The 26,009-nt window shown below is 31.9% G+C and overlaps 7 protein-coding genes across 7 annotated transcripts; 4 read left to right on the top strand and 3 right to left on the bottom strand.

Annotated features, from left to right (window-relative positions):
- Positions 1-3,521: 3,521 nt before the first annotated feature.
- On the bottom strand, positions 3,522-5,530 carry Bm6755 (Uncharacterized protein; the record flags this gene model as incomplete). Its single annotated transcript, XM_043082675.1, has 6 exons — positions 3,522-3,611; positions 3,785-3,931; positions 4,207-4,374; positions 4,557-4,684; positions 4,801-4,969; positions 5,435-5,530. The coding sequence occupies 6 exons, from the start codon at positions 5,528-5,530 to the stop codon at positions 3,522-3,524; spliced, it is 798 nt and encodes a 265-aa protein (XP_042938609.1).
- A 1,796-nt stretch (positions 5,531-7,326) lies between these two features.
- Bm7078 (protein phosphatase 2A, regulatory subunit B, putative) lies at positions 7,327-10,299 on the bottom strand (the record flags this gene model as incomplete). Its single annotated transcript, XM_001897070.2, has 9 exons — positions 7,327-7,461; positions 7,820-7,927; positions 8,175-8,275; positions 8,373-8,497; positions 8,725-8,824; positions 8,969-9,086; positions 9,187-9,276; positions 9,548-9,673; positions 10,201-10,299. 9 exons carry the CDS (start codon positions 10,297-10,299, stop codon positions 7,327-7,329), a joined length of 1,002 nt encoding a protein of 333 aa, XP_001897105.1.
- Positions 10,300-10,700: 401 nt separating this feature from the next.
- Positions 10,701-11,096, top strand: Bm10771 (Zinc finger, C2H2 type family protein; the record flags this gene model as incomplete). Its single annotated transcript, XM_043082674.1, has 1 exon — positions 10,701-11,096. One exon carries the CDS (start codon positions 10,701-10,703, stop codon positions 11,094-11,096), a length of 396 nt encoding a protein of 131 aa, XP_042938608.1.
- Positions 11,097-13,500: 2,404 nt separating this feature from the next.
- Positions 13,501-16,701, top strand: Bma-lsl-1 (conserved hypothetical protein,hypothetical protein; the record flags this gene model as incomplete). The annotated part of the gene is made up of 7 exons (XM_001897071.2): positions 13,501-13,644; positions 13,979-14,069; positions 14,494-14,734; positions 15,190-15,373; positions 15,703-15,906; positions 16,125-16,220; positions 16,633-16,701. 7 exons carry the CDS (start codon positions 13,501-13,503, stop codon positions 16,699-16,701), a joined length of 1,029 nt encoding a protein of 342 aa, XP_001897106.1.
- Positions 16,702-18,684: 1,983 nt separating this feature from the next.
- On the bottom strand, positions 18,685-21,461 carry Bm10770 (Uncharacterized protein; the record flags this gene model as incomplete). The annotated part of the gene is made up of 9 exons (XM_043082673.1): positions 18,685-18,783; positions 18,987-19,142; positions 19,242-19,431; positions 19,632-19,711; positions 19,786-19,935; positions 20,640-20,735; positions 20,839-20,937; positions 21,104-21,210; positions 21,419-21,461. The coding sequence occupies 9 exons, from the start codon at positions 21,459-21,461 to the stop codon at positions 18,685-18,687; spliced, it is 1,020 nt and encodes a 339-aa protein (XP_042938607.1).
- A 1,811-nt stretch (positions 21,462-23,272) lies between these two features.
- Positions 23,273-24,981, top strand: Bma-hpo-21 (Conserved hypothetical protein, putative; the record flags this gene model as incomplete). Its single annotated transcript, XM_001897074.2, has 6 exons — positions 23,273-23,284; positions 23,568-23,684; positions 23,941-24,081; positions 24,245-24,402; positions 24,494-24,557; positions 24,871-24,981. 6 exons carry the CDS (start codon positions 23,273-23,275, stop codon positions 24,979-24,981), a joined length of 603 nt encoding a protein of 200 aa, XP_001897109.2.
- Positions 24,982-25,615: 634 nt separating this feature from the next.
- Bm974 (Uncharacterized protein) lies at positions 25,616-25,997 on the top strand (the record flags this gene model as incomplete). Its single annotated transcript, XM_043082672.1, has 3 exons — positions 25,616-25,705; positions 25,821-25,845; positions 25,939-25,997. The coding sequence occupies 3 exons, from the start codon at positions 25,616-25,618 to the stop codon at positions 25,995-25,997; spliced, it is 174 nt and encodes a 57-aa protein (XP_042938606.1).
- Between the last annotated feature and the right edge of the window lie 12 nt (positions 25,998-26,009).

Genomic DNA, 26,009 nt, shown 5'->3' with positions numbered 1-26,009 from the left:
GTTTGATTTGCATGAATTTGAGGAAATCAGCTAAAGTGTTAATTCAAATATTAATATCATATGAATAGTTGGGCAAGTACCCTGGAATTGGGTACAATTGTTGACATATTTCCTGGGATTTGAATATAATTGCTAGCATATGTCACTTTGGTTTACACATAATTGTTGACAAATTTTCTGAGTTCACTATGATCAACTAGCATGTCATTCTGAGTTGGACATAAATTATTGGCCAAGTTTTTCTAGGCTGGACATCATCATCACTAATTTGTTTTGCTTCAATTTTTTGCTACTAAGCCACTTGAAAATCATCATCGTTTCACACTTTAGCAAACAATAATTTGTGGCCTGATAAAAAAAAGTATGGGCAATATACTTTCATCAAATTTTAATTTCTAAAAATATAATAAAATATTTGAATCAATAAATAAATAAACAAAAAAAAAAAAAAAAAAAAAATCGATATACTTTTATTCGATAAAAATTATTTATTGTATGAATGTTTGTTATTGGTAAAAATATTTCAAAAAATATTGCTTTTTTTTTTTTTTTTTTTGTTTATTTCAATATTTCTTTTCTTACTTTTCTACTTTTCGGCAATTTGCAAGACGATGTAATAATGAAAGATAGCAATATCGATTGATGTGTTTTTTTTTTGCCTCAATTTTAGTTTAATTATTTGAATTAAAATTATTTAAATATGTTGCAAATTAATGAGGTTGAATTGATGTTTATTCGAGAGTATATTGTTGAAGCAAATGTAGATTTAAAACTCACATTTATTTTATTAATTTGAAATTGAAATGATAAGAAAGAGTTTGCCAACTTTTAACACCACCAATTCTTTTAGAGTTTTTATTGTGACAGTCAACAAGTAAACTTTGTCTAAATCCTTAATGCGGAAAATTTGGGGCGGAAAAAGGTACTAATTGGCGGCTTTGACGTGTGTGAATCTACCTGTACAGGTGATCTGCAGTTGATAATTCAACGCAGATGACAATTGCGATCGGTGTTGACAGTAAGTGAACTTTTCGTCCTCTTTTCGATTGATCTGCTAAAATTCTGAAATGCATCTCAGCAATCGGTGTAGAATTTAGCTTTTCTAATTTATCGAACTAAGTTGAATTGATGGTTTGTTGACATTTCAATTGACATATCTCTTTTCAAAATTAAATTTTATGTTTAGATTGAAAAAAAATTTTTTTGCTTCAATCAAAGATCTTTTCATCTTTATAGATTGCCAAGCTTATATTTTGAATAAATTTAGTGAATGATGTAATCGAAATTATAATCAATGATTAAATATTTCTGAATGATTCTTTTCATGTGAAGTGATTTCGATTTATTTTACAATTACTGCGATTGAAAATTATCTGTGATAAGGATTATCTGTGATAAGAATTATCTGTGATAACGATTATCTGTCATAAGAATTATCTGTGATAAGAATTATCTGTGATAAGAATTATCTGTCATAAGAATTATCTGTGATAAGGATTATCTGTAATAAGGATTATCTGTCATAAGAATTATCTGTGATAAGGATTATCTGTGATAAGAATTATCTGTGATAAGAATTATCTGTGATAAGAATTATCTGTGACAAGAATTATCTGTGATAAGAATTATCTGTGATAAGAATTATCTGTGATAAGAATTATCTGTGATAAGGATTATCTGTCATAAGAATTATCTGTGATAAGAATTAACTCTGATAAGGATTATCTGTGATAATAATTATCTGTGATAGAAATCATCTTTCTGAGACATTCTTAAAGCATACTTTTTGCAATTATCAAAATAGTATTTTATTTCCATCTTGAATTTGTAACTAATTCTAATGAGCCAATTTGTCTTGGAGTAATGTATCTCCATTATTCCCATAAACGTTTCCATACTTTGTCACCTAATTATGTGTCACTGATCACGCTGATCACGCTGATCACGCAGATCATAATGATGGCTTTTATCCTTACATCGTAAAAAAAAAAAAAAAATTCACCACATACTTAACTTATTTCAAACATTAGAAATCGATGAAATGTTCATTTACAGATTTTTGATCATTGTTCGTTTGTATTTTAGTTTCTGTAGGTCAGTAACGAAAGGTAGAAGATTTCATTATTTAAGTTTAATTCATTAATTAATTAATTTTTATTGACAAAGTTTCTGTGTGCTAAAAATATTTATGCAAAAGGTAACTTATTAAAAGTATAAATTAAAAAATTAAAACAAAGTATTGTTTGTTCCGATGGTACCGTTACCAAATGACGTAATGATTGCGTGAAGTTGCTGCTAGTATGACGTAAAGAATGCGTGAAGTTACTGCCAGTATGACGTAATGATTGCGTGAAGTTACTGCCAGTATGACGTAATGATTGCGTGAAGTTACTGCCAGTATGACGTAATGATTGCGTGAAGTTACTGCCAATATGACGTAATGATTGCGTGAAGTTACTGCTAATATGACGTAATGATTGCGTGAAGTTACAGTATGACGTAATGATTGCGTGAAGTTACTGCCAGTATGACGTAAAGAATGCGTGAAGTTACTGCCAGTATGACGTAATGATTGCGTGAAGTTACTGCCAGTATGACGTAAAGAATGCGTGAAGTTACTGCCCGTACGATACCAGAAATGTTTACTTTTTGGACGGATTACTGATTTAAGGTTTGAAAGAAGTTGTAAGAGATTGCATGAACAATAAGCGCCATAGCTATAATTTGTTGATGTTCCACAACAATGCGACAAATATCGTCGAATAACGCAGCAAATAATTACTGTGACAATAAGCATAGCAATTAACCAAGCGCAAATGTACTGAAATTAATACTTTATAAGAAGTAATGATAAATTCTGATAAATTTAGTTATTTTATCTCTTATATTATCAATTCTACTTCGTTTAATTTGCATCGATTTTAAAGATAAACCATCGAGAGGAAGGGAAGGGGACAATGTGGTTGACAATTTTTGCTTTTTGTCTTTTAAATTGATTCTTTTTTGATCCCTGATGAGATCAGTAAAGTATAATTGAGAAACAATCAATTAAATATTTGAAAAGTTTTTTGCAATGTTTCCTTAGAATTTGATAAAATTGTAGTAAAATGATTCGATAATGTCAAATTTCGAAAAAAGTAATTGAGAATTTCAGGTTGTTCACGAGTACGGTCTCAAACAGTTTTCCGGTTAAATCCATTTGCTTTTTAACTTTCCCAAAACAGTAAAATTGATTTTGTTAATAAACTGATTAAATTTCATATTCCATTTTCCATCACAAAAATTTCAGCGAAATTTTTTTTTTTTTTTGAATTTAATTGTTTAGTTAGACGGTTGCAGTTTAACAATTTTGTTTATAACTTTAAATATGGGTCTAAATTTTAATTAATTTTAAGAATTTAATTCCTAAATGAAATTAGCCGAAATTTGTTTTGATTAACATAATGAATATTCGAAATATTTTATTACAGTGTTATAATTTTGATCACTATTTCAAAGAAAATTTTCCTTCTAATCTCATTTCACCATTCCATTTCCAGATATGATTTCAGGAAACGTTCATGCACTTCCGTATAAACCGCATCACAATAACGAATTTCATACCGGAGCTGCTAAAAAAAGCACATTTGCGCCATTAAATGATTATTTATTATTCAAATTAAAACACATTTAATTGCTAAATTTTGATGATTTTGATGAAAAGAAATTCGACAGAATAATTTTAATGCTAATTTCAAAGATTACGCACGTATCACGTACAGTTCACTTCTAAACGTGTACTTACATCTCTTTCATCATTTACACCCACTTGATCACCTTTCAATTTGTCAAATTCATTAATAATTTTATAAATAAGATTAATAGCATTATTAAAAACAATCAGCAATCTTGCTTCGAGAACCACTCGATGACCATATGGTACTTTTCGATTCTGCAAACTTTTCAACTATTTTAAAATAAAGCATTTTAATAAATTAAAAAAATTCAAGCATATTTTATGATTGATTTCATTTTAACAATCAAACTTTCATATAAATTTCAAATTATTGCAAATAATTTTTCAATTTTACTACTAAGTAATTTATCAATTCCTTCTTTTCTTTCTTTTCTTTTTTCCACTTCAATGTTAGCTAAACTTCATTTATCAAAAATTTTTCCTAACAATTCTATGACTAAAATTCTTTTTTTAAAAAAAATATAGCTCACTTCATGCTCTTCAAAAATTTCAAATGATTGAGTTGCCTTATCCAATAATTCTCCAAGAATCTCTAGACGATCCTCCTCTAGGGAACGATCTTCATATTTCACATTCGAAAGTAATTCTTCGGTTTCTTTGATACGTATCTCTGATTGCTGCCAACGACGACTGATATCCTTAACATTTGAATGATAACATATCACCAAAGGAAATCGCTGTAAATTATTTTAATTTAAAAAAATTTTTTTTATAAAATTTATTGAACCATATAATGAGAATATTATTTTTTGATTGATTTAAACAAATTAAATAATAATAATAAATTCTTCTTTTTATTATTATTATTTTTTTCTTTTACTTTATAATAAATTTTTGCAATAGCATCCGGTACATCTTTCATATTTTTAAACCATTCCAGAGGCCTCTTGGCAATCTCTCGAAGCAATTCTACCTCATCATACTCTTTCGATATTTTTGGTAGACTATCTGACAAACATAAATTAATTAAAATTAGAAATTGTTATTTATATAAAGTAAAAATTAAGAATGGAAAAATTTTTTTCTTAAAATTGCAAATTTTTAAATTTAATTACTGCTCTAACCTTTAGTTTTTTTATTTTCATCAATTTTTTGCTCATTTTTATCACACATTAGCAATTTTTTAACCATATCATTGCTGATTTTACTCATTTCCATCTCATCATCAATCTCGATGAGATCATCAGTAAAACTTTCATCAGTTATTTGTACAATTTCCGATTTTCCTCTTACCTGAAAGTGGGGCGCTACTGTCACTGTCAATTTTTCAGTAGTATAAAGTAATGAAGAAGCGCTGTATGGTTGATGATGAGAAGGCAAAAAAAGAAAGTAATTAACAATTATTATTATTGAAACTTGGAAATTAATTGAGGAATAAATATTACTTTAAAAAAAGATTGGAAAAACTTATCGTATTAAAATATTTGAATTTAATATTGTTTGTAATCTAATCGTTATCACTTAATCAAAAATGATTCTTTTTCATTATTTACTTAATTTTTATAATTTTTTTTTTTCAATTTTTTGTCTTCCTGAATACATCATTTCCACTTTTTTTTTTTTACACATTGAAATTTGAGAACTAAAAAATTAAACGATAAGTCTGATTTTAAAATTTGATTTTAAAATTTGAAATGAGAACTATATGGATTATCTGCTAGTAATATGATGATAATACTCATATTGCATAGATCTTACTGATTTTGTTGAAATTTTGGTCATCGTTTGATCATCGACGTCGATTGCTTCTTTCTGTAGTACAACTTGAATTTCTGTTGTGTTGTTATCAGTCATCTAAGAAATAATTAGTTGAATTAAAACAACAACATCATCATCATCACTTACTCTTGGAATCTCGAACAAAGTAAAGTTAATTACTTCTCGATCAATTACAAAAATATCTTTCTTATAAAATGGTGAAATTGCCAGCTTTGATAGAGGAAGCGCAAAAGTCTCGAAAGATGCTTCTCATTTAAGTTGTTTTTAATTAAGCTCTAATAATTTGAATCATTTTCACACTTATTCATCGTGTTGGCCAGTTTCAGGACAAATAAATCTTCCAAGATAAATAACCTTGATAGCTGGCAATCTTGGAAGCACTTAGAAAAAGAAAATAAAATGAATTCAACCAACTTCCGTAGCTCTTGGAAACAATAATGCTTGTAGATAACAAACTTTTAACATTTTAAAAATTATTTTTTTTCCACCAAAATATGATTACATTTGCATAATCATTTCAATAAATTAATGGATTGGCATGAAACAAAACGAGAAATAATAAACATAAACAAGGATGAGAGTTAAACAAAAGCTAAATTACTGATAACAATTTGCAAAGATCAATTGATATCTCGAATTGAAGCATCTTATCAGAATTAAAAGCTACTAGTCTAATGTAAATTGCAGCACATATGCATGCAGTGAAAATTGTTATAAGTTTAAGATTTGACATCTTCCTCAGCTATCTTAATTGAATTTTATTGAAATTTAATTGAATCATTTAAGTGAAACCCATCTTTTCTTGAACTTCACAAAGTTATTATATTATCAAACAGCTAAATGTTTGTATTTTTATCTGATTATTTCGATACTATAGTGGAAAAAAGATTTTTTTTTATGATTAAATCTCTTGCTCACAAAACTTGAAATTCAATAAAATTCATGCAGCTATTGTTTATACAGCTCTTTTCATTATTTGAGGACACTTGAAAAAACAAACAAAAAATTCTACTTGAAATCTGTCTGTAGCATCATATTTCTGTTGTTTTAGAATGTGCTCCTCTTCAATAAAATCCAATTCTTTTATTGAAAATGAAAATTCTGGTAAGAAATGCTTAAAACTATCTCCTCTAGCAGACAATAACAACCAAGTTAGATATGTCACATGCAATCCTAAAATTAAACGCAATTAACTAAACAATATTCATTTATTTTTTTGGTAGATCTCGATAAACAACTTCAATGGTATATAATGTCTGTTCTCCACATAATGTATACAATTTTGAATATCGATCCATCTAATAATTTTTGCTCTCTTTAACTGCAACTGAACTAACCACTTCAAATTTGCTTGAACTATTTCTGGAATTAAATTAAAGTGACCAGCACTATGCACCCTTTTTTGAATAATCGATCACCTCAGTACTACACATCAATCCAAAAATCGATAATCAATCCTTCAAATCAATAAATATTACTCGACAAAAAAATTACACATTAATGACAACAACAAAGTAAAATTTACATACATTATCCAAAAATTATCATGCACCTACTTTACCGTAAATATAAAAGCATTAAATATATGATTATCATCAAAACTACCATTCTATTATACTTACAAAACAAAAAATTTTACTACCACATATTTATTTATAAAATTATTAAAATGACAAGCTAGAATATAAAATAGATATACACCATATATGGTGGACATTTCATTTTCATGTCCTTGGATTGGTAAAATTTTGAGTGCAAATACATACGATATAATAAAATCACGATATGATACAAACTATCTGCTAAATACTCTATAACATCCTTTCACCACCAACATAGCAGACATTCCATATACATTTTTAAAAGCTAATTTATTTAGAAGCTGGAGACGTTGTGACATCATTGCCCGTACCAATGAGGTTCGGATCGTCCATTTCTTTGACTGGTTCTATTGAAAACAAAGATCCAAACTGAAAGTGTTGCACTACTGGGAACTTCTTGAGCACCTAAAAATCAAACTGAGAAATCACATAATAAAGATAAATAATAATAACAACTTTGACAATTTAGAGAAAATCAATTCATGAGAAGTACTGCCTTACTCTATCTTTTCAGCTTTTTGTACCTTCAGCTTTCATTCGCTCAGCTCTCATTCTCAATCGACATTTTTTTTTTAATTTTAGAATATACTCTCATCAATTCTATATTGTCTTTAACATAATTCTGCCATTTTATTTCATGTAATTTTCAGCATTATCAAACAATTTTTGGTCAATATTTTTCTGAGTAGATGTCGAAAACTTTCTGAGTAAAGCAGATGCCGAAAAACATGAGAAAGCTACTACACTAACTGATAAAGATTACCTCAGCTTCATACATCTTGAACAAGCCAGAATTTATCTTTTCCCAAGTTTGTACAGCGCTAATATTCCACAATTGATTTGAATGCTCATGAAAGGGACCATTTTTTGTCTAAAAATCAAAAATGATGTTGGAATCTCAATACCAGATTGCTCAAAACAAAAAAAAATGATAGTTCTTCTATTTTTTTCAGAATAAGTAATCATTTACATTGTTTTTCCGAAATATTTGGCATTCAGTAGCGGAGAAAGAATTTACGGTTCAAAGAAAAAATCTGAAAACTTATAAATGACATCATTACTGCAGATTATCGAGCTGATCTATAAATACCCCCTTTTATTTATATGATTAATCTTACGGTATTGATATACTGGATAGCATCAAAAAATAGATTTCTTGAAGAGTGCATTTCGACAATATCAGGCTTCAAGTAAGACTCTGGTACCAATCGTTTATTTCCTATAATAAAGAATAGAGCGAAAAGACTGTAAGAAGTCTGGCAACAAAGATAAAACGTAAGTTTTTATTCATGATATTTTTTCAGACAATTACCTACCGATAAGTTGGGAACTACCCCAGAGAAAAGGTATGAACTGAAAATCGTCCAGTGCATGTACACCTCGGCTTCCAGCTGGTTCCATTCTATAAGTAGTTTGAAGACACCGTATTAATCGTATATATCTGAAAAAGGATATGCAGAATACAAAAGAGACAAAACACCGATCATTGACAAACTTCAAAATAAGAATTTATCCGTTCAACAAGTTGCAGCATAATAACGTTATTGATAAAAGCTCTAGAAAATAATACATAAATTTCAGAAATCAATCATAATAAATGAAATAAAGGACAAAGTAGTTATGTTCATCAATAATCTATAGTTTATTTAAACGATCATGTAACCTTACTTTAGAAATAATCGAAGGACAAGTGAGCGATTATCTGATGGCACAAATACGCCCAATTTACGGAGACAAAACATAAATATTAGAAAGGAGGCTTCATGTCCTAAAAGATTTTTGAATGCATTGTAGAATAAACACAAATCAAGAAAAACCACCAGTCTTTTTAATCACCATAGATCATTTCGATATAAAGTAAATTTTCAAAAAGAATATTCAGAAAAATCAATGTAAAGTAAAAATGTGCAACCTGATCCGTAATCAATTCGCGTTGCATTGCCGAATGAATTCAAAAAGTATGGAAGTAATTCCACGACGAAGCCTTTTTTTTCTGCAGTCAAAAGGCCATAAATTATATCATCAGCTTCCTAAAAAAGCAAATCAAAAATTAAGTAATTTAACGAAAAATTAATTGTCTGCATGAATACTACTTAAATTCATAAATGAAAATTCATGAAAATGCGAAACCTCTGTTAGACGATCATACCATTTACGAAATGCAACATTACCGAAACGCTGTGTTCCCATATCTTCTGGAGGATATTCAAGTGTCCATTTCTAAAAAATAATCATTATTATTTGATCTGAGAATATTTGTTATCGAGTTTTTGGAAGAATCGTTTCAGTGATAAAGGCAAGCAGTGTAATCTGATGTTAAGATGGCAAGAAAAATTAGAATATAATAAATGTCATTAATGATTTAAGTAAGGCATGTATACAACATCGCAAAAAGGTAGAACGCTACTTAGTAAGAGAACAAACGAAAATATGCTTCTTTACAAAATGTCGTTTTAAAATTTGCTACCGATAATAAAAAAGCATAAGAAACCTGAAGATCGTCCAAAATGTCAATTGCATCCATAACTTTTGGACTGATAGGAATATCTTCCGTTGACATAACACCTTTCACTGCATCATTCAGTTCATTTACCATTGCCATATATTCCATATAAGCCTGAAAAGTCTCTAAATATCTTATCACATAAAACCGCAGATAATGAAATATGGGATGATATAGAATATTAATGATCTCTCATCAAAAGGTAATTGAATTTGTTAAAATACTATCTCAACACTTTCAACATATAACAAATATGAATAGTCTACGCCATAAACAGCATCTCAGAGCACTGATTGAAAATTTTCACTAAATTAATATTCTACTCAATAATTAGTTTTTGCTTTGTGATTACTCATGAAAATTGTTTAATCAATTAAAAGAGCATATTACTGCTCTGTTTCTTTCTTTATTTTATCGTTGTCTTGAGCAAATTTGTTCTTGGTAGTCAATGTTTATATTTACATAAACACGAACAAACAATCTTATCACAACTCTTTTCAGGATGTGTATCCAAAAAGTTCTAAATAAGTGGAAAACTATTTCGGAACAATGAGAAATAAGAATAGCATTCTATCAAAGTTGCATCCCTGATGCACAAAAAAGTAAGAAATTGCTCGAATTAAACAAACAAATGAATTAACCTTTGAGCGGCACCATTTTGTAAGATCGAATACGGACAAAATATGACGTTCTGGACAGCAAATCGCTTCTTTGGCCGATTTACCTGAAATGCCATTCATCGGTTCCGTTTTATCTGAATATTTCCAACTCGATAGAGTGCCTACAATCAGTTTATTAGCAGCAAACAATGAATTTACAAATAATGCATCGGCGTTAAATGATCTATAAATTATTGAAAGTTTATTCAGAATAACTCGAAATTAAATAAAACGCAATTAGACTATGTGTAGTGCAACAAGTAGAATAAAAATTAAGCATGATGTATACTACCCTTCTAGAAAGTTCATTAAATTCCCGTAGTTAAGTTAAAGTTAGATGGACAGGACAAAACCGCCAACGAAGAAAGGCGCAAAAGCAACAGTGGAATGAATTGGCATGCAGCCAACATTCATATTACCGCCTTTTCTTCCTATAACACTCTGATATGTTTGCTCTAGCCATTGAGTATTTTACGACAACAATGACGCAGGATAGCAGAGAAAAAAAGAAAGTGCGTGATTGTATGAGAGCAGAGACATTGAGAGGAAATGATGTTTCATGCTGTGCTGACACGAGTAGAGAGCATTCGCAGAGAAGCAAAGAGGAAGTGGAGGAGCGGAGAGTGATAGTGTGTTGTGGCGAAGCGATGAGGACGCACTGCTTCTTCTCTTCTCCCTACCGTCTCCATGGCCGTCGCCCTATCGTAGTGTCGTGTCTGTGTCTGTCGGTGTATGTATGTATGTATGTGTTCCGGTCGATACTGTATGGTACCATATCGTCCCACCCGCGTGAATGTATGTCAGTGAATGTTCATATGTGTGTCATCTGCATGGATGTGCATGTGGGATACACACACGTGCGTGTGAATGTTCCGTGAGTGCTTCACGTCTGTGGACGTCCACATGCTTATTATGCCTTTGCGTACATGCATATATATTGGATTATATATAGATGTATGTATGTGTGTGTGTGTGTGTGTGCAGTGTACATCTACCATACATTTATGCAAGTTAATGTACGTGTGTGTGTGTGTGTGGCTGGTCTGTGTAAGCACGCGGATGTATGTTCACATGCATACATGCCCGTGTGTGTATGTGTGTGGGTGTATATGCATGCATGTATGTGTGAAATGTTTGATATTCTTTAAAATAACCATATATCTTGTTGTATGACTTGGAAAAGTTTTCATGCATTGTTGCTGAGTTGTGGTAACCGCGGGAATTTTATTTCCTTCAAATTTATGACTGATCTGTTGGGTTCCTGTAATTGTCTTTTTTTCAAAGTTTTCTTTTTACATTTGTTTTTTTTTTTTAAAATTGTTTAATTTATTTCGACGTTTCAATCGCGTGAAAAGTTTAATTTGATAAAAATCAAAAAAGTTTAATCTGCTAGAAGCTTAATCTCCATTTATTTACAGTTAGTTTAAAGCATATATATTGCATACATATGCATTTAAACATTTAAAACACAGCGACATTCACATGAGCAGTTAAGAGTGACTTTTTACTTGAAATTCATTTAAATTGACTTCCCTAATGAGTTTGCCAGTCCTTTGACCTTTTACTTATATTTGATAGAAATGAAGCATAACAAACTTTAGCAGAAACTATTGACATATTTATATATTCATTATGCTTCCATTCCTAATGTCGTTGTTCTCGGCTTATTCCTCTTGAATATCGCTTTCTTCTGTTACATTTCACCGTCTATTGTTTGATAAGTTAAATGATTACAAGAGGACATCTTCAGTTCTACAAGAGGACATTGTGTAGAATGTCTGATCTGTAGTAATGCTACCCTCAAAGAGTGTACTGAACTGAATATCGCGATGTTTTGACGATTTTGTAATAGTGTACCCTACTTACCGTATCAGTGAATATTCATTCTCTCATCCCTTGCTTGTAATGAAATGTCAAATAGGACTGCTGGATACTTATTCCTTTATCTGTAATAACAATTAGCTTATATTGAAATTGTAGTCGAGATAGAAAAAATCCAGCAAAGTATGCTTTTGCTGGATTTTTTGAGCAACTTATTGCAACTAAATGATTTTATTTGTGTGAGGTCATTTGTAAACTTCCCTTCTGTATTTTACTTGTTCTTTTTCAATGACGCAAAATTTTTGTTCTTTATGGACTAAAATTATTTTTCTAGTAGTGTTTCATTTGTTTTCCCATTTCTTTTCCCATTTCCTTTGCTTGTATAGTTTTTTTTTTTTTTGAATTTTCTTCTACCTTTAACATTTTATGAAGATATGATCTAACGAACGAAATCCTTCTTCGTTACCAATGATGATGAGACACATTTACATTTCAGATTGCTCTTTACAGAATTTTTAAGACACACTCATTGTTCTAGCTCCTTTCATTGTTTAACTGTTGACCCTTGCTTTTGTTTTGATAAAAAAACAAAAGAATTAATTTGAATAGTGCTGATTTAGAAAGCATTTTAAGTGCCACTTTTGGTTTTCTAATTTACGATGCAATGTTAGATTGGTAGTACGCAGTAGTCGTAATGAAGACACTTATTTTCTGTAGTTTATGTTCGAAAGTAGCTATTGTTTAAATTTCGGATTTTCCGAATAAAGATTCACGTCCGGTTTTTTTTTTTTTTTTTATTCCATTTTACCTACATTTAGCATCAACGCTATTTTAACATAGGCAGCTAAATTATAATTCAGAATGTGTCTTAAGATATGGTAGAAGAAGGGATAAGCTGAATTAAGAAAAACATTAGGATTAACATTTTTTCCTTGATTGAATACCTTGATCATCGTGACTTTTTGGGTTTGCTTGCTTCCCGGAAAAGTCACTTACCTAGTGATGATTTAATCTCGTTTTTGCTAGACTTTGATAAATTTAAGCTGATGAATATGATACTTCGCGAGAAATTAACTATTTTTTCGCAGTTTTGCAAACAACGATATGCTTAATCTTTCCAAATTCGGGTCATATTCTTTCTTGGTTCCAAGATAGCACGGCTTATTCTTGTATTCCTAGGTTTTTCCTATTAGGTTCAACTCATGTCACTCAAAGAACTGAATTTACAGATTATGAGTCAGTTTTTCGGGAAGAGGGATCATTCTGTATGAAAAGTCGCAACAGTCATTTGTTGTCATTACTTCATCTCAGCCATGTATTATCATAGAATATTCGAATTTAATTTTCAGGACATTCCAGGTAAAAGTACTAGTAACATAGAATAATTTGTTGAGTATATTGGAAGAAAAAAAAGGAAGGATTCGCTGTGATCTTGAATTATCTGGATGTACTGTTCATGTTATGGCTTTACATCACAACGACATGGCAGGAGGACATGTAACACCAGATGGGGTTGTTTATCATCAACAGATGGATCCAGAGCATGACGACTTACGGCGAATGGATGATGATCTCCACGATCCTACATATGCTACTGAACATGAAGTAAATTTCAGTATTCATTTAATCTGACGACAAAAACTAACATGAGTTTTTTAGAGTTTCTGCCACCTGCATTCAAGTTCATAAAACTCGCTTCTTGCATTCATTTTGCATTTTACACTAATTTTGAAACTCTTCCAAACTATGACAACTTTGGGTATTCGTTAAGAAATAAGTTTGAGTTCCCTACCACTGCAAGAATTTTAGTCTGTATCGATTCTGTGGGTTTCGGTTGACTGGATATTAGAATTTATATTAGAATTTTGATTATTCCTAAAATTCTGACATTTATTTTAACATGCTGTATTTAAAACTGTTAACGTAATCTTTTTTCAAGTTTGGTACCGACGATGATACTCCACATCATACCCAACCACGGGCTGTACATCAATGTAATATATGCAACAAAATTTTTGTTTCGTTTAAAGGTAAACATTTTCGCCCCATTCTTTCCTTGTCAATTTTTCATAACTGTAGAATGAATCAGTTGATAAATTTCCATTTCTCGGTTTCATTAATGAATTCTAAAAGCTTTAATTATCCTTAAAGTGAAAGTATTTGGAACAATTAGTAAATGGTTTTTATAGATGCTTTCACTTTCCTCATTTATTTGTTCACCATAGAAGTTACACCGGTATGCGAGAAAGATTCCATATTTTAGAAGTTAAAAATTGTGAACGAAGAATTAAATTGTGCAAGTTGTGCACATAAAAATCATATGTCTCGAGATCCACATAGGTAGTTTGAGAACTATGCGCGTGCATTGATCATTCGAAGCTCACCAATGCAGTTCTTTAGAATTTCTATGATTTTCTTCAAAAATTAAGAAGGAGTGCAATCTGATAGTTTTAGGCCTGCAACAACATGCTGTAATTCATACAGATCAAAAACCGTTTGGCTGTGATATTTGCGGGAAAGCATTTCGGTTTAAATCGAATTTATTTGAGCATCGCTCGGTACATAGTGGGTTCACTCCTCATGCGTGTCCTTACTGCGGCAAAACATGCAGACTTAAGGGTAATTTAAAGAAACATTTGAAAACACATGTTTCAACAAAGGAAGAACTTGAAGAAGCCTGGAAGCCGTTTGCAAGGTAAACAACCAATTCTCCTAATTTATTTGAATGAACATTAGGATTACACCAGGTTGAAGTTTGCCCCATAATTTCCATAAAGTCTAATTCGCGTAGGGACTTGTACCTGTAAGATCTGTATTACTCATATGGGGATTATAATTTAGATGTGGAATTATAATTTAAATTATTTGTCGATTTTGATTGCATTATAAATGGTTATTTTAAGAATGCTTTCTTTATATTCTTCCACCTTAACTCATCTTTGTAATTATGGAAAAATAGATAGCTTTGGCTTGTCTAAAGTCATGTAATAATAAAATTGTATAATTTATTTCTTTTTTGTACGTTAAAAAAGACATTAAAAGTTGAAAAATGAATTTTTTGAAAGGACACAATTATACTAAATGTTTGATTTTAATATTGCTTCTGATTTCCACCTTTATCATTTTTAATTGATATCTCTATTATTACAGCAATCGAAGGCCACCAGCAGATATTCCTGATGATGCCATAATAGTGCGTAGCGCCGGTGAACCCTTTTTCACACCTCCAAGTCGTCCACGAAAGCGAAAACTTGGTTTAGGTCCTGATGCGCGGCCGTGGATTGAAAAAATTCGACGTGGAGAATTATTACCAAGTGCTCCCATAGTTGAAAAGGTAACAAAAAAAGAAAAATATTCAATTAGGGAGGGTTAATGGAGGATTAAAGTTAGTTTCCATCAGAAGAGTGAGATTAGAAGAAAGATCTAAGAAGATTGTAGCACATTGATCATATAATTTTCACGCAAAATTGACTTCAATGAAGAAACATGTTTCAAAAACACATTTTCTTGAAACTTATTGACTTTGTGCACTATCGAATTATTTCCATTTGTCTAGACTGCATTTATTAAGTTTCTTTGTAACTTCCAATTATATGTTTCGAAATAACTCAGGAACTTGCAATCATAATTATGTGAATTCCAGATTAATAATTTCATTTGTAGATGCGAAGACTATCAGAATTATTAAAATCAGCTGAAGAAAATTCATTTAATCTTGACGAAATATTCGAACAAGCCCGTGCATTGTCATTTGAACGTTTTGATTGTCCCATCTGTAAAGTAGTCTTCATGTCAAGGTTGGAATGCGTGGAACATATTGATATTGAACATCCGATGGCAAGAACTGAGCGGCCATTGTTTTGCGAAGTAAGTTTCATTCTTCTGTAGAATAAATAGACTTAATGAGATTGTAATTCTTTTACAGTTCGAGTTTTGCGGTTCTCAAAGCATATTTGTTCTACTGTTTTTCCCCATGAATATTTTTCATGGTAATGAATATATTTTACACAACAAATGAATATATTTGTTACTGTTAAAAGAATGAAACTTGTTCAAATGATGTAAGTATAATATGTTTGATTTAGGTTTGTTTGAGAACTTTCGCAGATCGCAAGGCAATGGAGCAACATGAAAGTTATCATAAACGGGTTCATTTGCTCATTGAACATGGTGATCTCGAGGTAAAATATTTGTGTGATTTTAATTTAATAAATGAAACTCATAAATGTTATGCATCTGCTGTTTGATACTGAATGATATGGTCCGGGATAATGGTGAGCTTGACTTGGGATTTTTCTTGGTTTTTTCTAGTTTACAGGTGTTGTATGGTGGACTTGTATAATAAACGGCTACGTAATTTTACAATCATATACAAAAAAAAAGAGAGAGAGAATTAAATGAAATATTTGTGGAATATTGAAATATGAATCATAACCTGAAATACGATCATTATAACTGAGCTATTTATTTCTCTGGTTGATGATGAATTTAGAGAGAAAAGTTTATATTATAGAAATTATCAAACTTATCTTATTGCAGTTTAAAATTTAATTGTCTAGCTGAAGCTAGTTAATTTACATATAATTTGTTTAGATTGTGGATCCGGAAATTTTACTTCCGGAAACGTGTGACGTCATGGATGAAGAAGTAGAAGCTGTTTGAGACCGTTGCTGATTAGTAATGAATTTATACATAATTTGTTTAAAAGTTTTGCATTTTCAACTGTGCATCAAAAGCCAATTTTAATTAATAGTTTTCCTCCAATTTCGAATATTGATTTTCTAGAGTTTTTGAAATAGAACTCATCTCATTTATGACTCTATCTTAGATTTTTCCTGATTTCGGCAGTAAATATTAGTTAGCCTCGATGGAACTGACCTTCTGTTTAATCCATTATTTGTTCTCCTGTTGTTCTAAATTCTAACTCTTGAGTAATATTACATAAGTCTTTTGATTAAAACTTCGAGAATTTCTGTTTATGTTTTCGATTTCGATTCTGTATTTTATTGTAATTATTATTAACAGAGTGTCAGGCAGATACTCAAGGCTAATTTTTCGTATGCATTAATTCAGTACATAAGCAAGTAAGTGATTATATAGACCATTTATAAATTGACACTCTTGTTTTACGGTTTACCAATAATTTGCAAAATTTTTAATTTTCTATTTATTGGTTATTTCCAGCTGTTCATGTTTTTATTTCTTTGTAAATTTTTATTTTTGGTGCATCAGATGATTTCAGGCCGTTTTTCTTTCGCTGAATTTATGGTTGTTAATTGTCTGATATAATTGTTTTATGTTGACAGCTGTAAAGTTTTTGCGGTTTGTACAGCTATTGTCCTCATCTGCTGACTTTAACAATTTTATAGGGTTCGTTACGAAGCATATGATAATATGCTTCTAGATGGTTGATGTTGACATTTTTAAATCAGATAAAAGGTCTGAAAACACTTAATATTTTTAAAATTGTGGGATTCAAATAACTTCCGAGTGATTCGTCATCTATGTTCCTTTCTCACGAAGAACTGCCATCGATCACTTCAGTAACAGAAACTGTTTCTCGTGTGCATCACTGTGAGTTGTCGTTATTGGTGTATTATGGATACGAACAATTCCAGGCTTTATCGTGAAGAAAATGTTTTCTCGGGAAATTTTAGTGTAACCTACTTTGAATTTGAATAAATTTCATTAATTGATAGCTAACACTGAAAGCATTTAAATGGGGGAACAATATAGGTCATTTCTAACGTATATTTCATTTCTACGGAACATTTCTTGGTTAATTCGCTCTAGTTAGGCAGCAAAAGTCAGTGGAGTGGTGTATTTCGTTGATGTCATCAGACAAAAAGCAATGCATTTCTGGTATTCTCGAGAGCACTTCCCGAGTGAGCAAGCAGATCGCAAGGAATGCAAAATTCACAACTTTTGTAGCTCATAATGTCCTGTTGTCCTATTACTATTGCATTTTGCCTCACTTTGTCCACTATCAGGGAGCGGAATACTGTGATATTCTCGTACCTGGTTTGATATATAGCTCATCAGGACGAGAAGTGAAGGCTTAAGTCTTCTCGATGCACTCAAACAATTTGCAACTTCAACTGATCATTTCCTTTCTCACTTATTAGTCCTTTCTTTTAATAGAAGTCATTGTAATACTCCTGCTGTCCTCTATGATATCTATTTAGTTCATAGATGATTTTCCACTTGTATCGGTACTTGCTACTTTGTTCAACAATGATTACATTGAAATTTAACATCCCACGAATCTATCCATTAAATGATAACTCTTAAACAACAAAATGCCAATCAATTTTATTATGTATAGAAATCAGTTGCACATAACATCACAAAAAAAGAGTAACAAGTAGCAAAAGCACGAAAAAGTCGGTCCACCCCAATCACTTTTTTCCCAAACATGAGGGAAGATGCTTCATTACCGACTTTAGAAGACTTAAAAATTATTAAATACTAGATCTGGCAAACTATACTTGAAATAACAGTAGAAAAAAATTCATACCAACTAGGAAATAGTGTACTAGTGAGATGCTGACGAAAAAATAAAGCAAATGAGGAAAAAAAAAAAACCAATGAGCGTAACAGGTCAGCATTTTAACGCATATACAACATCAGAGAAAAAAAATTGAATTAATTGTAAATCATATTCTGGAAACCACGTCCTCGACGACTTGTTACAGGTATACGCTGGAGAAACGTGTTGCTTGACTCGAAACGCTGTGGCTCCGACTGAAATTTTTAAAAGTGTAAGAGAAATTTCCCTAACCTCTTTTTATTTCGGAAGCGGAAAGTATCAAAAACGTTTTATCACATAATGTGCAAACAACATGTCACATAAGTAAACCTTCAATGAAGAAACTTTTTATGCACATGGAGGACTTACTAAGCAATGACTAACATCGTCATCTATTTGACAAGTTGTGAAAACTTACTCTTCGTAAACCAATCCCCAATGCTTTACGCATCTGCACAGCATTTGGGTTGACAACATATGGCGTTTTGCGAATTAGGCGGTTACGCGGTAGCACGTCGACAGCACGCTGAACACGTCCAAATTCAGGTTGTGTGCGGAAATGAACCTGCGGTGGCTAAAACAATACACCAGTTGAAATTGTAACTGTCGAAATGAAATCATTAAATGACAACAGTAGAAACAAATTTTTTGAGGAGTAATTCAAGAAATGTACCGCATTTCTTACAACGACGACACTTGGTTCATTCAAAACAGCTCGTTTACGTATCCCTCCACGACGAATAATTATGGGCTGTTGTTCAACTATCACTGGACGTGTACGGCGCTGCACGACAACTTCACGATGTGGATGTGCAGCCACCATCTCACGACGTAACATCTTCTGTTGAAGCACTGGACGAACACTGTAACAAGCAGCAAACCTTAATATTGAACACATAGCTGTCATGAGCAGTAGTGTCTGCCATCAACAACTCTCAGCAACTTGTTTTCCAAAAGATCTATTTCCAATGTTCGATATTATTTGAAATGTATTATATCTTCTTTTTTCACCACTGAGTTTAAAAAGTAGATTACAACTCGACCAAATAATACACGAACTTACATTTCGCGTTGCCCAACCATGAATGCTTCACTATCACTTACAAGTTGACCCATATGTGATAATCCTCGACCACGTACCAACTGTAACGACAAGTAAACTGGTACTTAATGTAATGTAAACAAAACCAGTCGAGCCAAAGACGAGCTAGTGCTACCTGAGGTGAAGTGAAGACTACTGGCTGTCTGCGCACATTTCTTCTGGGATTTCCACCAATTACTCGAGAGCGTTGACTAACACCTGATAAACGGCCTACAAGGCGTGATCCAACAACTGCTGTTTGTCTCCGCGCACGTAATCCGTTCACCTGAAAATGAGACTTCCCCAAACTGAACCCATTAATTCAAATAATTTAATCCCTATAGAATTACTGCATACTTCACAAAAACTCACTTCGTGAATGTTGAAACAAGGATCTTTCCTACTCTTCACACAAAGTAAGACGCATGCCGAAATAATGCATTTGATGAGAAAAAAGCGTTGAGTATAAAAGCTTTCTTTTCGTAACTCATCAACAAACAAAAAAACTTCACCGGATATCGATCGGTAATTTTTTTTTTTTTTTAAATCATTGTCCGTCTGGTGTGTACAATGCAGTAAATGGCGACGTTCACTCACATTCCATGGAATTTTCAAAACATCAAATCAAGAACCCATCAAAGACCATTCATTCATGACAATAATAATAGTAATAACACGGCTGATTCATTGCCTTTGGCATTCTCAGGTAAACCTCCTCTTCCTGAGGTTAAAGTCATGTGACGTAAGCTAAGTAATTGCCAACAAAATTGCATCACAGTGACACGTATGGATTTGATGCAACACCACGCCATAACAATTTCTGTTTCTAGTTCTTCAACAGTAGTGCTTGACGTTATCTTTACGTGCTGCTTTCTCGAACAATCAATTGGACGATCATTTAGATCACTGGTTTCCAATCATTTAACAACGCATTAAAATGCAGCAGGGCCTTACAGCCCATACAAAAAGAGGAATGGCAGCTGAACATACGGCTGGTCTCACAGCAGAATTCCGTCGAAGAACGCGACGACGCAATGTCACCGCACGATTTATAAGTGACTGATTGGCTCGTCGTCGAATCGCTTTCTGAAATATAATTGAACTTATGCTTCATATAAAAACTCATAACTGTCAATGAAAATACTAAGCAGGACGTAAATTCTAGATCAAATTGAAATGAAAAAGATACGTTGACAAGTCTATTGACAACTTTCATCGTAGTTGCTGCTGAAAGTCCACCATTTGCAACAGTTTGCTGGCGGTTTCTACGTGTGATTGCTCGTTTGCCCTACAAAGATTCTTTCATTTCTCTAAATCGTTTGGAAGTAGAGGATACACAAAACCTCTATCTAAACATAGGTCTCTTAAACATAGCGAGTAATGAATACCATTAATCAGAAAACCATAAATAATGCCCCTTTACATAAAAAAAGTACACTGTAATCAGAAATTACCCTCTTAATGTTAGTGCGCTTTGGTACCACACGTTTTGTTCCTAACCCTTGCATACCACTATCTTGTTGTCGCTGCTTCGCTTTACGTTCTCTTTTTATTATATCATCTGTAAGATGAAAATTGGAAGTTATGAATGGGAAATTAACCAAGAAATTCAACTAGAAAACCAACACAATGAAATAAATTTGAAATCCTAAATTTGAAACAAAATACGATCAATCAGCCAACAGTCGAATAAAACAAGTTTTTATTGAAACAAGCACATAAATTAAAAAAAAGAATCACATAAACGAAATAAGTTAAGTGAAACCAACCCAGCGACATATTAAGCTTATTATCAACAATGCTACCATCCATTGTTCAGCACAAATAGAAAGTTTGCAGAATAATAACTCGCAAAGTGTGTATTCACTAATGAAACCTTGACGTATAATTCACAGTGAAATGCAGGAGCAGACCGCGATAGCACTCTGTAAGAACAAATGTGATCTTTAACTTTTCTGTGCAACGTGATTGGACAATCTTATTACTCCGGGATACAACTGATACAAAGAAGATTTTGCATCGATTCGCTCTGGAACAAGACTCACACTTGGGATTCAATCTATTAACTTATTCTAAATCTTTGCCTTCTAAGTAAAGGAGGAAAACTTTATGTGCAGGAGAAAAAAGATTACTGAAAACACATCAAACTTGACCCCTCTAATGTAAACTCAGATTACAAGCCGTTACAACTTTTAAAAACGTGTATAGTTGTTAGTTGCAACGGACAAACTGCTCCCTGCCGTTGCTGAGAAACGTGACAAAAACGCTGAAACGGTACGTGAGGACGTAAAAAGATACGCCTACACTACGTCTGCAGAAGTCCTCACGCACTACACAAACACAACCGATCCACACGTGAACAGCGAGCAAGAATCACGCGATCACAACATCACTGCCAGGAAATATCGATCGAGAGGCATGCTTTCGTCGTAAAACCATAGCTGGAAATTTTCCAGCACCAATGAGAATTTCTGTTTTTCTTTATTCTCTCACACTCACATATTCCCTAACCCGTCTTTAACGTCTAACCAAAGACAGGTGCAGTACTAGTGGATTCCTTTCGCTACCTTAACATCGTGGTGACGTGTGTTGTTAGGCTGGGACACACGAACCGGAAGTGCAGGTGTGTATTGCATTCCGTAAAGGTAAAGGTAGACTGTACTGCTGCTCAGTGAAAGGTTATTTTCTTGAGAAGCTAACTCAACTTTTGGGACTATTTGATTATTGCTTTTCTAACTTCCTTAGATCAGTTTTTGTAATTTCATTTCATCATTTTGCAAAAAAAAAAAAACTGTCCTTATTGAAGTAGTTGAATGTTTTGTGACACTTTCACTTGAATGACTGACTAGGTCCTGAGACACAGTAGATGAGTTTATGGACAAAGAACTTATAGTCTCTTCAGCAATAGGTGAGCAACCTGTGATGCTGTCATAGGCGACAGGTTTTTTTTTTCCGACATCAGTAAACTTCATTAATAGGTTCAAAGTTCCAGAAATTATCTTTAACTATCGATTGAGAATTCCAGTTACTGAATGTCTCTGTGTTTTTACTTATCTAGAATGCTGAAAAATGTGATTCAATGATATATATTTCGAATGAAGGCATGAGCTAGGAAGAATTCGTAGATTAGGATGAAATGTTTAGACATAGAGTATTCAAGTTAAACTATCATCTGCAATAAATCGCTAGTGAAATAAATGGCTTCACTGTTCCTGTTTTTTTCCACATCTTGAAGATCATAGAGAGTAAAATATTAGTAAAATATTAGCTTTGGTTATCTTTCTTGATAGGAAGTGGAGTACTTTGCTTATCGTAGAAAATTTTAAACCATGTTTTGGATTATTCATGAGATTCATGTTTCATCTATAATGTTTGTTGTCCTACAATTTTAGCGATTGATTACAAGGTTGCTGTAGAAGTTTTAGTTCCATTTACTAAGAAGTTGGACTAAAATATAGTTAGACAAACTTCAGTTGAAACAGAATTCACTATCGACGTCGTGTAAAGTGTTAATATCTATCAGGATATTATATTGTTTGCAAGTATTGCATTACACGACGATAATATTAATTTTCATTAAAAGATGTTTTTCAGACAATATTTGTAACGAAAGAGTTGCAATCATGCCATCCAAAGTAAGTCTGTTTTGTTGATATGGAGAAGCTTTAAATTTGTTTATTAGATCTTCCAAAGTATGGAGAGAAGTAACTCTTACTTTTTTGTTTACTTCCGTCTTTTTTCATACGAATTTTTGTTACTTATTGGTTATTTTTGTTGATTAATTTATGGACTATTTTTTTACACATAAGGGGTGTAGGAAGATAGTTATTTAAGAGAAAATATTTCGTAAATTATCAGGCTTTAATTAATACTTGGAACATCCACTGCTGTAGACACGATGTTTCCCAAATCTTTTAGAATTCACAAAGCAGTGGAACTTCTAAAGCAATGTTGGATAAATCTTGTGATCAACTGCGAGTAAATAAGTGGGATGGGCCAAGCGTAAGAAACACAATTGATGATGCAATTAGAAAGGTTAATACCGCTTATGTTTTCTGAAAGCAAGAGTACTGCTTCATTATCAATTCATTTTCCGAAATAGTTTTAAGGTCGTTGTTGGGGCGTTGACAAGTCCTTTGTAGTTCACTATTTTTCATGTTCGGAGAGCGCTATAAATGTTTACATTTCTATCGATGAATAAGTTGATAACTGCTAGGTTATCAATAACTGTATTGTAAAAATATTTTTTAAAAAAAATGCATTTACATTTTGTGTACCCAGAAGCATTTAGATTTTCAATGAAAAATATGATACTTGGACAGAGAGACATACGCTAGCAGATGGACGGTTAATAATATCTACTATTGCTGTTGGTTTTGCCGCTATTGCCCTCATATACGATTATTATGAGCCATTTCCAAAATCGAAACCGGTGATTTTTTCTCCAAATTCAATTTCATTATGTATTTACACTTACATATAAATTCTTTATATTTGTTAATCCATAAATAGGTTGAATTGTTGATCCAGTTGTTTTTCTCTTTTAATTTTTGTTACTTTTAAAACGCAAAATAATGATTTTATGAAAGTTTTAGGTGCTTGCAACATGTTCCATTACATATTTTATATTAATGGGTGTTTTACAACTCTATCAGTGGTATATTGAAAAAGGTACTTTTTATCAAGCCGTTGAAATAGATCCAAGTGAACGGACTCCGAAAAGATATTGGAAATGGTCATCATCGATCAAAAAGTTGGTTTTTTTCAGATTTATTTATGTATCCATAAAATTTCTATGAATGTGGAAAAGCTTTTTATATGGTCATTGTTCATCGATTTTTCAGATATGATGACAAATATATTCTAGAAGCCGAGTATATGCAAGAACCGCGTACAGGATACATCAAAGTATGTGATTTTTTCCAAGTTTGTAAAATGTTATTCATTTCGTAGTAACTTTATGACAAATTTATCGGTTGACGTTATATCCTCGGTTAGAAACAAATAGGCGAAACTTTTTGAGGCTTCAGTAGTAGTAAAACAAAATATAAAATTAATACTCTCCATATCATTTTTCCTCCAAAATGTGACTGAATTCGTTAATGAATACAAGCTGTTCATTCATGCATTGGTGTGTGGGATAGTTAAAAACATATTTTGGGAGAAGTTTAAATTGTTTTCTCTAATAATTCTTATTGGGAAACTACATCCAACATTTCAGGTCCTCAAATCTATAGGAGCATTCATAGATGAAGAAGGTGTTATTGTTCTGCCACTCCTGGAAAAAGAATTAGCACATATTATTAACAGTGTATTAAGAAAAGATGGATGACCAAAGACAGTGACTTTGTTGGTACTTACGCTGTTGTGTTACAGTTTTCCTGTTATTTTCTCATAAATTTGAAGCAATATATTGAAAAATTGGGGGAGAGCAATTTTTTCTTTGAAGAATAAATTATTGTTCGGTTTACAGTCTTAAATTCAACAAGTCTATTTTATATGGCTATAAAATTATTTTTTTGGTTTTCAATAAAAAAGAGCTCTTGTTATTTATATTAGGATATTTCTATTTCTTGATATAATGAGGTGATATTGTTGTTTTGCAGTTACGTGTATGACAGCATATCTTTTATCATTCTTTTTTCATAGCAATCTTATTTTCAGTCGTTTAAAATGCTTTACTTTACTAGAACTTTCCAATTCATTTTCCTAAAAAAAATCTGGTTCATGAGTATTGCTTGTTATTAGAAAAATGGGGGTGAGGATATTTATTCAACGTCTTTTTTTTTTTTTGCGTAAGCAAAACTGTTTCGGATTATATACTATAATATACTCTCTCCTGTTTAAATAGCTATTATCATAATTTTGAAATGTACTTTTTAACATTATCTTTTTGTATGCTTTCACTCTCCGTCTTGTTTGTATAGGTAAATTGTTTTTATCGCAGTTGTGATCCTGTGGTTAAGATGGTGTCAACACCATGCATATACTATCCGTTGCAACGTGAAGATGTTAATTTAAAATTAAAGAATTTCTCGAAATTTTTTACTATGGAAGTATGTGATGTTTACTTATCCATGAGCATATGGATATTATTGTTCACATACGTTTGAGGCATGCACTTCGTGTAAAATATCTACATACGCGTATTGATATTAACGTATAACGAAGGTATTGGCGATTTGCTCTCTTGCAGGTGAGTCAAACTTGATCTCATTGTGCGGCATGTTGAGTTCAAATCTTCTAGGAGTAATCATGTTCGTTTTATAGTTTAACTATTTATTTTCAGGTGCTCTGAATGTGAAAATTTATTTCACTCGGAATTTGTGGATTGATTTAACGTCCTAGCAGTTTGTGAGA

The sequence above is a fragment of the Brugia malayi genome (genome assembly GCF_000002995.4).
Source record: "Brugia malayi strain FR3 genome assembly, contig: Bm_007, whole genome shotgun sequence".
Lineage (NCBI taxonomy): Eukaryota > Metazoa > Nematoda > Chromadorea > Rhabditida > Onchocercidae > Brugia > Brugia malayi.
Note: the sequence above shows the minus strand (reverse complement) of the source record. Positions and strands in the feature narration are given on the sequence as shown.